This window comes from Salarias fasciatus, chromosome 19 (genome assembly GCF_902148845.1).
Source record: "Salarias fasciatus chromosome 19, fSalaFa1.1, whole genome shotgun sequence".
Lineage (NCBI taxonomy): Eukaryota > Metazoa > Chordata > Actinopteri > Blenniiformes > Blenniidae > Salarias > Salarias fasciatus.
In genome coordinates, this window is record NC_043763.1 from 5,674,359 (window position 1) to 5,690,114 (window position 15,756).

General features: G+C 47.8%; 1 protein-coding gene across 1 annotated transcript in view; it reads right to left on the reverse strand.

Annotated features, from left to right (window-relative positions):
• Positions 1 to 309: 309 nt before the first annotated feature.
• The window catches only part of LOC115406873 (cysteine rich transmembrane BMP regulator 1 (chordin-like)), a 34,487-nt gene continuing 19,040 nt past the window's right edge, over positions 310 to 15,756 (reverse strand). Inside the window, exons 6-15 of the mRNA XM_030117130.1 lie at positions 14,636 to 14,839; positions 13,688 to 13,816; positions 13,277 to 13,430; positions 10,473 to 10,594; positions 8,674 to 8,892; positions 6,551 to 6,766; positions 5,373 to 5,594; positions 4,380 to 4,505; positions 2,823 to 3,001; positions 310 to 2,543 (exon numbers count right to left, since the gene is read on the reverse strand). Coding sequence (XP_029972990.1) covers positions 2,349 to 2,543; positions 2,823 to 3,001; positions 4,380 to 4,505; positions 5,373 to 5,594; positions 6,551 to 6,766; positions 8,674 to 8,892; positions 10,473 to 10,594; positions 13,277 to 13,430; positions 13,688 to 13,816; positions 14,636 to 14,839 — 1,766 coding nt within the window. The 3' untranslated portion in view covers positions 310 to 2,348. The remainder of the gene's footprint in view (positions 2,544 to 2,822; positions 3,002 to 4,379; positions 4,506 to 5,372; positions 5,595 to 6,550; positions 6,767 to 8,673; positions 8,893 to 10,472; positions 10,595 to 13,276; positions 13,431 to 13,687; positions 13,817 to 14,635; positions 14,840 to 15,756) is intronic.

A 15,756-nucleotide genomic window follows, 5' to 3' on the forward strand; every position in this document is an offset into this window, starting at 1 on the left:
TCAAAACAACAACGCAGCCGGCACTCGGGATTATCCAGGTTTCCAGGTCTGGCTCGCACGTCTCTTGTGTTTTCCGGCGTTTTATTAGCCTGCTGGATAGATGAGGGGGTCTTGGATCTCAGAGGAGACACATCTGCTTGTGCTACTGCGATAAGAGAACGATCAGATTTTGGGGGAAACTAGAAGGACTAATTCCCACATATCCAGGACCAGATGTGTGTGTGAGCATGCAGAGTGCTGCTAACCGATACCATCCCGGGCGATCTCACTGCTCTCCCCCAATGCAATTCACTTATCAGCGCAGGATACTTTGGTTCACACATTTATTTCTCAAAATAGGTGTAAATGTTACAGTTCATTGTTCTAGGAAAACATATTTACAGGATTTTTGCAACAGTGAAATAAATAAGGCGGTATCGAATATAGCAGATAGAAATGGTAAATGGTCTACAATGTACAGCAGCTTTGGCTACTAAAAAGTTCTTTTTTTTCCCCCCCCCCAACAAAGAAATCTCAAACTATAGTTTAGTATTAATAAATAAAGCTATGTGAAAAAATAAATAAGGTACTCTTCTGTCCTACTCATTTAAACTACTTTTTTTTTTGTACACAGAACAAAGAATTGCGTAAGCTTTTACAGTCGCCTCTTCATTTTTTTAAAGCACAGTCATGATTCAAACAGATACAAACCTACTGCGGCACTAAAACACTTCAATAGAAATTGGTCTCCAACCAATTTTGGCTTGAAAATCTTTGAGATATTGGCAATGGACCTTTTTTTTTTTGTTAGTTTGTTTTTTTTTTCCTTTGAAACCCCAAAATGTTTCCTGCGCTCCGTCCTTGTCCGGTACGGAGTCCCGAGCTGCAACGGCATGTTTGCTTGAGTGGTTTAACATCTCTGTGTGCTTAATATGCCTATCAAATCCCTGATTAGGGCCCTTTATCCCTCCAGGAATCCTGCAGGGAGCTTTCTACAACACTGGCTCCAAAGAAAAGTGCTACATCTCCTAGCGCGCTGTGATGTTGTAATGTGGACCAGAATGTACAGATGCTAGCGAGATCCCCTTAACTCCTGTGTCAACACGCCGCCTAATTCGCTTGCATGAGGCCCCGTTTGCACGACGGGGTTTCAGGTGGAAAAACTCATTGTTTTTGCATTTTACAGAAAGTTGTGTTTTCACCTGGTGAGAACCACAGACTGCACCATCTCTAAGCCGTTCTGTCTGGACAGTGAAAATCAATTAAGGCTGTAGAATTAAGGCTTTGAAAGGAATTATTACAAACCGTTCCATGCACGTGTGAGCTCCCATACATACACACATCTACACACACCTGTGAATGGAGATATGGTATCAAACACTGTCCTCACAGGTCCAGATGACGTGTCCGGTGTTGTAAATGTCAATAAAATGACATTTTTTTCCCCAATAAATATCACTCCACATGAGATTTCTGGGGGGATTCACTGGCTGGCTCCCTTTAAAACAGGGATCTGGGACCTTTTACAAACAGGGTGACCATGCTTTGCAGTGTTTCTTAATCTTCAGAGAGGTTGAGAACTACAGATGCTGGAAATGCAGTTTATCATCTGGGATTTCTGAACGGAATGACTCGGGTCACCTAAAAGTAGAAACAACAGGATTATTTGGGAAGTTTGTCCTTCCTGTACTGCTTTAGGGGGGGGGAATGTTTAGACTGGCATTTTAAAACGGCTCAATCTGGCCCCACAGAGACACCCATAATAAAAACACGAGATGGCCAAGAACAACACTACATCTATTACAAATACTGTAGAAATATACAAAAACTAAGCTGGAAACCACACATTCTAACGCAGGGATTTGGATCCGAGGTCTATATAAAGCCTGCTGACCTGTTATGATTTGGCTGCAGAACCACTCTGACCCGACTGGATTAATAGATCCTTTGGGCTCCCTGCTAATGACGAAGATTACATCCACGGCTGCACTTAAGGAGGAGGAGGAGGAGGAGGAGGAGGGGGCGCAGCATCTTCTGCGTCTGCCTTTTAACTACAGCTCCGACCCCCGTCCTAAAGCTTTTTTATGCTCCTCTTACTGCCACAAAGTTCCAGTTTCAAAGGGAGCAATAATGAGCAGCATTAAGACGGCGTTCACAGTCGCTCTGGCTGCCGAGTCCTCCCGCTTCAAAGCAGTTAACATATTTCCCCCCGCCTCCACATGTCCATCTGTCCGTCCAAACGTCCAAATGCAGAGAAACCGTGGACGCGTAATGAAAGAAACAGTGGTCACTGGCTGTGCTTCTTCTAGACAGCGTCCTTTTCAGTTTTATTGTCACACAAAGAGAAGGGTGGGGGGGGAGGCGGCGGCCTAGCGCGGCGTCCAGTCGGTGCCGTTGCTCAGCTTGGCTCTGGGGATGGTCATCTTGTCCAGGCAGGGGGAGGACATGTCCGGGGAGAAGTGGATGATGCCGCAGTCGTTCTTCACGTTCTGGAACTTGTTCTCCTTGGACGGCTCCATGTAGACCACCGAGTTCTTGTTGACGTGCTTCTTCAGGATGACGGTCTGCGGAGGCAAGGAGGACACGGCTTCACTTCGTTTGTCTCTTCCATGGAGGAGACTTCATGACTGACATGACCTGGTTCCCGTTTAAAGCACGGGGCAACAGGAATCTCTATTAATCCTAAAGTAATGACAGCTTTAGCGCCGGTTGAAGCAGGAGCTGGAAGATCAAGGCGAATACCTCCTGACTGATCTACAGTTTTAACGCGGCACATGCAGCTATTCTATATGAGGCAGCCGGCGCTTCAGGGATAATAAGCCTGATTCGCCAAGACTTCTCACCTTCTTTGGTGCGCTGTAGCAGGACATCTGCACCCACTTCTTCTTCCTGTTGATGAGCAACGCCACGATGAGGAAGATGATGATGGCCAAGAGGAGACCTGCCAGGATCCAGGCTGCTGATTGGTAGATGAGGGCCATCTCTGTCTGGCTGGGGTAGTTCTCGCCCAATCCTGGCTCATCTGGTGGACGAAGACAACTTTAAGCCACAGAAATGTCTGAATATAATACAGACCCTTCAACTAAAAGTGTCTGACAACTCTGCTTTTATCTGCCTGTGAAGTAGATTAAACATTAGAGGGTAAAACGTTTTTTCATTTCTATTCATGAATATATTTCAGGGCAGTAAAAAAGTAGAATTTTACTCAGACCAGAAAATAGTGCCATAACAACCTTTAAATTTAAACTTTAAAGTTGTTCTTGATGGAAATGTTAATATTCTTATAAAACCAAACCATTACTACAGAGTGACTAGAATCTCAACATGAAGACAATTTTAATGATTTTTGGGGGGAACAATAGCTACAATGAAATATAAAAAAAAAACTTGCTAATGCTAGTTTGCTTAGCAGATTTTTTGTGGCAGCATCACCAATATGTCAGCTTAGGCGTCAGCGTTGTGTTCTGTCTGCTACTCTAAAAAATGTGAAAAAAATCTTGTATGGTGGCCACATTAGAACCTCTTGCGAGCAAACTTTTGTCCACAGGCCTTATGTTTAACCCTCCCACTTTAAAACATATATTCAGTAAATTTACTAAAGCATGGCTGTGACCTCTCAGTCATGAGTAAGACACACTTTGCAGTCTTGTATCAAGAATTGAACCTTCTGTTGTGTTGTACATTTCCAGGAGGTATTGTCGTTAACTTTTATAGTGCTTCCGAGATTTTTTATAGCAAGTGAAAATGCTATTTTACACCACTAAGAAGCTCTCACAGTGCATGTTGTGATCAAATATTGAATTTCTGATCATTTATTTGGTCAACTCAAAGGGACAAACAACATTATGTGTGATTATGAGATGTTAAAAGCATGAATGCTTCAAATTGTGAAGATTAATTAATTCTCGAAAGATAAATTAACTGTTTGATTCATAATCAGGAGGTGTCAGAGAAGTTCCCACAGGGATAACTGGCTTGTGGCGGCCAAGCGTTCATCACACCGTCGCTTTTTGATCCTTCGATGTCGGCTCTTCCTATCATTTTGAAACACTGGATTTTCCTGAGCTGGGATTAGACCGTCTTCAGACAGGTTAGTTTTTACCCCACTGATGATGTGTTGCTGCAATGGTAAGGTAATCCTGCTCACTATTGGTGAAGAAATGAGGAAGTTGCCAAATAAGGTCTGTCACTCAATAAAGAGTCGTTGCACTTTAATGTCTATAAGGAACAAAAACAATCTTACACATAGCGGTTTCATGGTTTCGTGCATCCTCTAATGATTTCTTCGGTGAAATTGCGGGAAACGGGTAATGTTCAGTGTGTCATTATTGCTCAGTTTTTTTTAAATAAACAAAGGGGCTGTAATGTCAAGGACGCCAAAAGCTGCATTACACCGGTACCTGTTTCGGCAATGATGGGCGGTACGGTGACGGTGGTGATCCACACTGTGCTCTGCACGGTGGTGGCGGCGACGGTCGTCTCAGGCGCACCGGTAGAAACCATCACCGGCACCGACGTGGTCACTTCTGTTGAGGGAGAGGTAAAGCTCATGACCACCATGAAACCACGCCAGGACTAAAAGTAACCGCGCAACTGGTGCTCCAACCCCCCGGCGTCTTAACCGATAAGCTGCTCGGACCTCTCTGTGCAGGCGTTACGCAAAGAGAGGTGTTTTCCACTGGGCAAATAACAAAAACAAAAGGCCCGGCCAAACGGCCACCTATCAGGGGGAACAATGGGAGCCTATGCCGAGGTTTTCCTCCAAAGGAAAAGCTGACATGGAGCTTTGCCTTCCTGTGCCGCGAGCAGAGTGTGTGTCGCGGGCCGCTGCAGCCGGGGACAGGAAACACGTGTGAATGTGCGGATGCTCGAGGAATGTTTTCGCTCTGAGTGGACCGACTGTGTGTGTGTGTGTGTGTGTGTGTGTCACACGGAATGTTTAGCGAGCGATGGTGTTTGCCCATGTAGCGCCAGAGTGGCGAGGCCCTGATGAACAAACACACACATTCAGTCTGGACACCGGCGTTCCCTCAACTGCTCCCTAATTTTGACATGAAGCAATAGAAATTATGGCTTTCCCCATCGGGAGGCTGCGTCTTGATCCAGTGGCACCGCCGATTATGACGTTACATAAACCACATATTAGGACAGAACATAAACTGACTTTACCGTGTGAACAGTTTTGTAATTTTAGTGCAATTTGACACAGGTGCCATTAAACTAAATCCACCTGCAGGTCGTCTCGACTTGCCCTCGCACTATCCTGTGGCTGAAGGCGAAATACAGTGGAATTACTTACTGATTCTGATAATTAAATGTGAAACAAAATGCAACATATTGTTCCAAAAGCTTCATGAAGGCAGCTTTCTGCTTTCTGCTTTGTGCGTACGCACCCAGACAGTGTGGGCAGCACTGGCCCTTGCGTAAAACGGGGACCCTGCAGTTGGCGGCGGGACAGCGCTGAGAGAAACACTGAATGGTGCCATTGTTGCAGGTGCAGCTGGTGCAGGCGTTGGCCTTCCAGGAGTCCCCGGCGAGCAGCACGTCTCCGTCGCTGGTGATGCAGTACTCCTGCTGGCTGTTGTTCACCGGGAGCAGGGGGCTCAGCGTCTCCTCTGCGGGCGCAACACAGGTGGATGTTTGGTGAATCACAGGCAACGCAGGGTCGGAAACATCTGTTTGTGTTGTGCAGAAACTACAACGAGAAGCATTTAGGGGCTGATCTGTAACATCTCGATCTACAAAGGTTATTGGGTCTTTAGGGCCGTGTTTGAGATAAGACGCTTTTACCGTACGTTAAACGCAAACCAAGTGACTCCATATGGCAGATGGCCGTTCACCCCCGGCCCTTATCTCTCTCATCGGACCCCCACGGGCCCGAGATCTATAGTCTCTTCATGACCAAAGACATAGTTAGCATGTGCATGCTGCGCTGCTCGACTGTACACATACATCATAGGGCCTGTCAGTGAGATGTGTATTATTCCCACATTCCTGGTGACCAGGCCCATACATATATCAAAGGCCGGCCTCTGACAGTCTGCTTTTGTGAGGGGAGATGCAGCGATAAGGCGGGCCGGCATTCTCGAGGAGCAGCTCTCAGGCGCAGTCATGCATTGCTGATTTGTGGGCCTCATGCTTGGAAGTGCTTGGGATATGTTGTTTAGAAGGTTTTATAAGTGTGTGAGAGAGGCTCGAGTGTTTAGACGCAGTCGCAAATAAAATATGCAAGCGGCTGCGAATTTGCCTGGACGTTTGTGTCAGAGCATATTCCCATAACCAGCGAAACGGCGCAGATTGAGCCAGATTAGTTACATTCTTACGCCTCGGAGCTGTGAGAGAGTCAGAGGAAGTGGTCCGCATGTGCGGACTGTGGCCTGCCCCGAGGATCTGCATGTAAACCCAACCGGTCCTGGCTGGTTTCTTTATAAGCCTGTGTGGCTGACATAAAACTGCCCGACAGAGTGCAACCCGCTGATAACACATCCCAAACCGCCAACTTTTACAGCCAGGCTTATATTTCTGCAGTCTGGCCTCTTTTTTTTTTTTTTTTTTTTTTTCCCCTCATTACCTGGGCACACATGGCAACAGGTGTCCTTGTTCCTGATGGGCGTCTGGCAGAGAGCCGGGGGACACACTTCGGTGTCGCACAGGACGCGTCCCCTCCTGCAGGTGCAGCGCGTGCACTCGTCCAGGTTCCAGGTCTCCCCCTCCACGTAGAACTCCCCTCCGGGCGCGCGGCACACCACCATGTCCATCCCCTCTGGCTGACCGCTGCCCGACTCGTCTGGAAGGAAAAAAAACCTCAACGTCAGAGTCTTTTCATTCGGGCCTCTGCTAATAACCGCTACATGATGGAGCGAAAACAGTGAAAGGTTAAGGATGTTCGGGAAACCGCGGTCCATTATTAGACACACGCCTCAGGGAGTGTGTGCAAGTATGGAACGCGTCTTTGAGACTAATTTGACTAAAACACATTTATCTGTCCGGCAGGGCAGCGGACATCTGCAAATAGTTACCCCGCTGTCCCCTGACGGCGGAGTGTGCATAGCTTCTGAAAGTAGTAGACATTCTTCCACTCCTAAATATTTGAACAGGCCACTGAGTCACTCCTCCATAAATATCCCTCATGAGTCGGAGAGTTGTGGATAAAAAACTGTGGGTGTGTGGATCACTGCTCCTGCCATTTTTAGAGAAACAGATAGAGACTGTGTTTGCAAGTTCAAGAGGCCATCGAGTCAATTCTGAAAGCTGGATAATAACCCAGAGCCCTCGGCTGAAAGAGCGCCGTCGGACATGTGCGCACAAGCATGCCTCCAAACCGCAACTTACAGTGAGCCAGTGATTCCAGACCAGAAGTCCTGAAGTCCTGAGTCACTTTGTTATCAGTGTGTTGAACTGAAAACCATGTTCAGCCTGTTTCCAGACACGGGATGACATGTACAAGTTCACCTTTTGGATTTTAACGCGACCAAAATGACAGCAGGTCTGATCACATCGACTTGGAAATCCCAACTATCAGGCATCAAACTGGTTTCAGTTCAGAGGCTACATACAACAAAGAGGTGAACATTTTGACAAATCTTTACAATTAATTCAAAATTAGTTCAAAATGTTCAAAAACATAAATATCAATTGCATTTTGCAGCTTTCTGCATGCATATTTTTACAGCAGCAGGGCTTTGAGGCTGGTTTGGCAGCAGTAAAGTAGCCAGCTTTCAAGACAACATCACGGATATCTCAGTTTGGGTCAACTTGACACCCCGTTTTAGATGGTTGGCACCAATTTTTAAAGCGATCCAAACCGAGGTCCATCCTGATCCAAGGCAGGAGCAGCTTCAGCAACACGCTCATCCCTCCAAGATTCACAGCAGAGCATCACACGAGGCTGTTTCTTCCTGAGGCCCTCTGACTGAACTCTCCTTATAAATAGTCCTTTATTCCACCGTCAAGTCTTTACATGTATAAACAGCATGTGATATTTTATCCAATATGCTGCATCTCTTCCATTTGATTGTACTGGCTTTAATCTGTTACACTAGCCCCACTGAAATGAAATGAAAAATCACTTTTAGTGGTTAATATATTAACATGTGAAGGAATAAGGACATGCCAACGAAGATGAATTTGATCAACGAAAACAGAGGGGAACCAAAAAGCTTGTGTTTCAGGCAAAAAAAACTCCAAAAAACCTAAAATATTCAGTTGAATGGGAATAAATATTCCCATGCATTCGCCAAAAATCAGCCAGTTTCCCTTGCAATACAAGTTCGCACCACAAGGTGGTGTGCTGAGTCATTCAAAGAAGCGCTAATGCAACACAGACTGAAGCTGTTTACTGCATCGGGATGTGTTCTGTGTGAAATGCCGGCTTACGTAGTTTACCCAGCAAAGCCAGAACAAACTCATAATCAAAAAAAGCGATGCATTTCTTATTAAACTTGCAGATCTTTCCATCACATCTACATCACTGCCAAAGCCAGAACTGTGACCCACTGTTCTGCTTTCAAGTGGAATTATATAAACAGACACTGTTAATGATTACTTTTATCATTCTCTCTTATTATTCCCCTCGGAATAACTATAATTCACACTTTTAAAGCCCGTCTGCTTGCGTGTCTCGGCCCATCGGCCTTCCATTAGGCGAGCCTGGCTGAGTACAGAGCGCGATCCGATCGTGGGACGGAGTCTTACCCTCGCAGGTCGGACAGCACTGCTCCGGCTTGACCACGGGGTTGGTGCAGCTGGGCACCGGGCAGGATATGAGCACACACATCTCCCGTCCCGAGTGGCAGTAGCAGTCCCGGCAGCCGTCGTGCCAGCCGTCCCCTTCCTCGTACCGGTGCCCGTTGGAGGTCAGGCAGTAGCCGGGCGTCGGGGCCGGGGCCACCGTGCTCGGGGCGTGGACGCTCTCTGCAGAGGCAGACAGCAGCCAGGCGGTTAGTCGGAACAGCTGTGCGAAATGTCAAAAAACACCCCAGCCTGCAGTGAAAAGGCAGCTTATAAATCCACAGTGGAAATTTCATTAAGCTCATTTATGATTCACAGTAAAGCGAGTTATGCGGTTATGGTTTGACATTATCAGGGTGCAATTTATGAAGAAACCAGAGTGTGATGGAGACAGGGGCATGTTCGGGTTAGGGAAGAAATTATGAGGAAAAAAAGGAGTTCAAAAAACTTTCGTGAACTAAATATGATGGAAATGTAATAAATTAGGAGGATAAAATACATCTAATGAAGAATTTAAGTGTAAAAACTCCTGTGGTTGCAATCTGGTGTATAAACACATCCAACAGGCTCCTTATAGTCCATTTTAATCTCTACTCATTCCAACAGCACACATAAAAAACAAATTCAAAAACACTTATGTTGATGAGGTTGATGCCTTTGGGATTTTTCTCTAAATAGCAGTGCTCTTTCTCTTGCCCTTAAATTACACCTGCTGTGACTGGGGCTTTTTTAAAGAGCTGCTCCACCGAGTACAGCGGCATCTAGGGCAGTAGGCCACCGTCTAATTCTCCAGGTATTTTCAGATGTGGAGCATAAATGCACAAATCATGGAAACATTATTGGTTACATTTCGGTCACTCTATTGCAACATAGGAGCTGAAGATCCTAACGACAAACTTTGGACAAAGATTGAAAATGTTATTAACTTGATTGGTGGATTTCTTTAGATTCTGAGCATAAGATGTGGATTTCACAAGAAGAGAGACTGGAACATCAAGGTGTGGCTTTTCTTTGTTGGGAATTTGAAACCGAACAAACTGTCTCTGCACCGGATTCTGGAATACAGACACTCTGAATGGACAGCACAGCGTTTCTGAAGAACTCTTCTATTTAAATGGTAGAAGGCACCCCCAAAAAAAACTGTTTTCATGTGTAAATGCTTCATCTCTCCACACAGAGGCCAATTCAAACTCAAGTAAACAGCAGTTTATTTGGAGTGTGTTCTCCGGTTGGAGGAGGTGAGGAGCCAGGTGCGGTAATCGCCTCACCCATAAAACAAAACCGTGGCCATATTTTTCCGCTGAAATATTTATAACGGAGCTTAATTGGCAAAAAATAAACTTGTGGCATAAAATGTGGTGGATCGTAAATTTGGCGGCTACCTTCAAGCTTTACAGGTTTAATCAGAGATATACACACACATCCCTCGAGATGAAGCCAGGACCAAAACAAGCCGACATAAAGGTCTCAGTGCTGCGGCGGAGCAGGGAAAGGTCACAGGAAATCAAAGCTGCAGCTTAAGTGTCGCAGCTTACAAACGCCTCTCTGTCTCCTCCATCCTCGGGCCCTCGCACTGCAAACAGCCCCGGCTGAGTGGACAAACTGTGGCCGCACATCAGGATGTGCGCAACATCAAAACAATTTATGAATGGCTTCGGTATTTTTGTAAAATGCACCAATCGGCTGAAGCTGCTGCTGCACAAATGAATGCTGCTTCACTAATAGTGTGTGCAGCAGCGGTGTGTTTGACTCCCGACACTGACCTTTACACATGCAGACGGAGCAGCCCTTCCTGTTCTGGCGGTAGCCGTTGCTGCAGTGCTTGTCGCAGGTGAAAGGAGGACACTTGACGCAGCGACACATCTCACAGCCGTGCTTGTTCCTCCTGCACCATTCACAAAAGACAAATAAAACATGATTAAGCACCAGCAAAACAAAGACAAACTGGGAGGATGGAGCTGCTTGAAGGCCAGTTTTGGCCCATGGGCCTTATGTTTGACACCCCTGGTTTAGACTATGGAGCTATATATATATATATATATGAAATCAGGGTCACATGACGCAAACAGCGTGTCAGACAGGAAAACGCTCCCGTTCCTGTACAGCTCACACCGAGCTTCACGTTTCTGCCTGAGCTGTGGAGCAACGTGGTGCTGCGATCCAGAGAAACCCAGATGCTGGAGTCCAGAATAATCAGCATCTGGACCTGCTTTCCCCTTCTCCATATTAGCTTCCTTTGAAGAAGGGCAAATAAAAGGCCAACATGTGAGATCCCTGCGGTTTACACATCAGACCAACCATAAGACCCTGAAAGAGGCCGTCTAAAGCCAATTCAGATGCTCCGGGTTCAGCCTCAAAGCTCCACAGGCCCCTGGAGAACACAGGAGAGCCACAGTGGCTCGAGAGAAGTGAGAAACGATAACGAGGAGTGGTCGACGGTCCACAGAATGACTGGAAAGGTGGGACGATTGCTGGTTAGCAACTCGGATGAAGCAGTGACGCTCAGAGGCTGGAAATAGAGCAGTTGGATCTAATTATCTACTTAATGAAACATAGATGAGTAGACAGTAGATAAATGGTCTGAACCCAGATGAAAGCATGACCTGTGACTACACCTCTCTAATTACAAACCGAATATCCATCTTTCACTCCATTCATTCTCACCTCGCCTTCCCGACTCTTTCATCCCAGGTAAATGATGGCTCCTCTCTTATTTAGCAGCCTCATCAAGCCTGGATAATCACTCTATTAATCCTCAGCGCATGTGAATTATAGAAGCCCCGGAGAACGCAGCTAAATGTCACATGAAGAGGGGGGGAAAGCGCGTGAGGCTCGGCCAACAGAGGAACCCAATCCCCGCTCCAACAGCAATAACGGCCACTGAAACAACACGGCGCGGGCTTGGCCAGAGCCGCACTGTACAAATACAGAGACAGAGAGCGCCGCGACCTCAGAGCAAGGCTTTGTTTAAAGACGGCGTGTGGAATGCCAAGCAGCGCTCCAGGCTCCGGGGGGATCGAGGGGCTCAGGGAGACGGTGGGGGCCCCTGGCATGGTGGGACTGCTGGCTCGGCAGAATTTTCCAGCGTAGCGCGACGGCGACGGCCAGAAGAATGCCATTCATGACCGTTTTGGACACAGTGATGATTCTGAGCTATTGAAAAACACACCTTCAAATGGAAGATCTGCTCCAAGAAGATTCAGCCTCTCAACTGCTCATTAAACATGGAAAATCCACACTCAAACCGTTACGGTGGAAGTAAGAAGTGTTAAACGCCACATCCTGAAGTGTTCATTTATTTTAAATCATATCGCGGTATCAGCATCAGCGCGTTTAATCGATATCGTGCATCCCCGATGCACACTGCATTGCTCCCAGGGCGCCGCCGTTGCATCCCGTGCGCACGCACAAAGCTCCTTTGTGCATTGTGTTTCTGAGCGGTGGCTGCAGGCAGCAGACCTGTGTGAGCAGACAGGTCTGGATTGCGAGGCTGGCAAGCTCTCAGAGGATTTCAGACTTCTGAAGCCGGGCCTAAACTACCGCTTATGAAGGCTAAAGCCGGGACTTCCTGCCTCCTCTCCCCTCTTCCCATCATGTGAGGTGGCTCCACAGGCAGCGCATGCTTCATACCGGCCACTTCTGTCCCGATGTGTTTTTGATGGCCGTTCGCAGACGGGATGAAGATTTATGAAATGAGAGCGGAGCCTGGGGACCGGGCGTCCCGGTAGAGAGCGCTTCCAGATGTTTGATTCGGCTAAATGGGATTAAGGAGGAGAGGAGCTGGAGGAGGGTTGACGGGATGGCGTGGACCTCACAGAAATTTACTCACACACATACACACACACACACACACACACACTCGTACAGAGATTCAGACACTGGCCACCAAGAGAGAGACTTTGATTTAGAGTGCCAAAACTGCTGGTACACTCATCTTCCAGCATCTCTTCATCATATAAAGATTTAGATTCCAGTGATCATTTCCCACCAGTGTTGCGTCAGGGTGGGATGTTACTCCTCCTCCTTTCTGTCTAATCATTTCAGTTGATAAATAAAAATAATCTCCTGCATATTGATTAGAGGGATTTGACAAGCAGCTCAAATGAATGGATTTCAACATGTATGTAAAATGCATCCATCAACATGAAACTCACTCACAAACCACCTAGTAAATCTTACTCTAACTCAAACACAAAGAAACCCAAAGTTGACTTGTGAACTACTCTGAATTGATGAGGCGGGCTTACATGAGCTAATGCTAAAGCAAACTGAAGAGGCGAGAGAGAGAACAGTAGATCTACTGTTTCTCTCTGAGAAGGCGTCACTATATCAATAACAGCAATCAGTTACCGACTCATCTCTGCCAAAACTATCGGTGTTATGGTAACAAGTCAGTTTACATTCTTCCCAGACACACTTTTTGTTTTCCCAGAGGAGGCTTTCCCTCTTGACTATAAATAATCGGAGCTCAATACTCACTGACAGGCGCAGATGCTTTCAAACGGGCCGAAAACAACATGAGAAATGACTGGAAAGACACGGGAGATTTAGAAAAGTCTGTACTTACACATAACCGTAGGGGCAGGTCTTGGTGCAGGTCAAAGGTCGACACTTGGGCAATGGGATGCTGCACTCGCACACCTCGCAGCCGAAGTCGTCCCTCTCGTATCCCATGGGGCACTGCAGGGAGCAGTATTTTTCCAGGTCGGGGCAGGAGTCGTCTGAAAGAGGCGAGACGGAGGTCGTCAGATCACGGGCGCACCGATTGGTCAGAGCTGCCGCGGGGGACATTCCTGTGACGGAGAACCTCGCAGACACGCAAAATAAGCCGCGATGAATGTCGACACGCCCGCGCCGCCGTCCAAACCCCAGCGCAGCGTGTCAGGACCGCCAGTCGCGGCATGCCGGGGGGGGGGGGACAGATCGATCGCCCGACTCACCCGTCGGGCTGGACAGACGGCGTGAGGAGGAGACTTACTGTTGAGGCACTGGCAGAGGAGACAGCCGTTCTTGTCCTGCAGGAAGCCGAAGGGGCAGTCGTTGACCGACAGGGAGCAGTTCTCCAGGGGGGGGCACAGCAGGGGGCTGACCGTCTCATAGGAGGGCTCTGGGGGATGAAGGACAAGATGGAGAAGATGGTTCTGATTTTGCTCGTGTGTGTGTGTGTGTGTGCGTGTGTGTGTGAAGTCCCTCAGGTGTGAGGCTTCGTCCCTGCCTTTTGTGCCAACTGTAATAGCTACCTATTCACACTTCTCCACTTATAAACAGTAATTACAGATAAATGTAGAGCAATTACAGCAGGGTGGGTCACACATCGCGCTGCTCCGTCTTATTGTGCAGCGCCGTCTCCCATTAATAACCCCACGGTGTCTGGAGTGTGTTTCAGCTCCCGGACTGTACCAGGGAAGATAACAGAGTATCGAAGTCAGACCCTCTTAAACCCGAGCCAACTTCACTGTGAAGCCACAATAAACCAGGGCAGAGCAACACACACATTTTTACACCATCGCCCATCGAGTGCCTCGTGCCACGTTTGGTGGGAGGAGCAGCCCAACGAGCTGTAACTAATTTCACCGAAGAAAGAAAGGGGGGAAAAAAAAATCCACTTCAATTACGCAGCCCTCTGTGCTGAAAGCGCGCCGTAGCCCCGCACACAGGTGGGTCTCATTTTGGCGGGCAGGGGTAATAAAGGAACACAAAGAACCCTGCAGCTCCAAGAATGCTCTGTGGCCTCCCCTTTAATGAGCCCATGCAGATACGGCCTCTGCGGCCAAGTTGCCAGGCCGCACGGGCTTCCTGCATGAGGTATGTGGACCGATGTCTCTTATTCTTTTAAGACAACTGATTTAAAAGATTTGTTCTGATCTGCTGATGAATATCGGTGCTATCCATCTGTGATCACGTTGCCCCCTCCGCCCTCCTCTACCTTCACAGAAGGGACAGCACTCCCCGGGGATCTTCACGGGGTTCTGGCAGCTCTGCTTGCAGGCCATGGCGGTGCAGTGCGGCTCGCCGTCCACGCACTGGCAGAAGGTGCAGTCGTCCTCCTTCCACTGCTCCTCGTGGGCCTGCAGCTTGTTGTTCACCCAGCAGCTGGCCTTGGTGCTGTCCATCGACAGCAGCTCCACATCTGGGGGGGGGAGAAAGGAGACGTGAATCAGGAGAGGGAAACGCCTGCTCCCCGGTTGAGTCACATGTATAGCTTGGTTTGGCTACCAGGAGTGAAAACCATTAAAAATGGGACCGTCGCGTCTTGGACTCCATCCTCCGCTGTGATTGAATTAACAGGAGGAAGTGTGAGAGCAGCGCTGCAGGCAGCGCGATACTCCACCAGGGAGCCTACAAGATATGGAAACTGGCCTTTGACCAGGGCAGACGCACAAAACACGGCTGAAATCTGGAGGACTTATTTACATTAATAAGTGGGGAGTGACCCCTGGCTCTGTGACAACACATGTAGGGATTTACGTTCAAAAGGGAGCGCCGGCGTTGAGAGCGTTGCTGTGCGGTCCTGGGAGAGATGCGGTAATTGGAAACACAGAGAGGCTGATGACCGCCGGTCCCCACGGCGTCCCGCTCAAAGGCTTGAACTCATCCATGTGAGTTTCAGCTGTGCCCCCGAGGTCAAAGGCCACGTCGGCTTTTTATACCAATAATTTCACTCCAAAGCAACGAAAGCTCTTTAAACATTTCAGATCTGTAGTCATTAGGACTAAGCAGCAGCCGTAAAGTTTGGGACCGTTTAAAAGCCGATCTGCAAGCCTTGCTGCTCAGCTTGAGGTGAAGTACGGAGTGTAGCTTTGAGCCTTTTTTTTTTTCTTCTTCCATCCACTATAAACAGTGTAAATTGTGTTTGAGGCAGCTTAGATTGTGGTCCACAAAACACCAGAACACCAACAACAGAAAGTGTGTAAATATCTCTGTGTTTTGATGTTGGGCGCATCGTAGTAAACGTCTGCCGTTTCCGTGCTCGGGAGCCCTGTTTACCCGGCCTGATCCCAGCCCAGTCCTGACAGCGGAGCGAGAGTCCATCTGGCTGCGATTAAC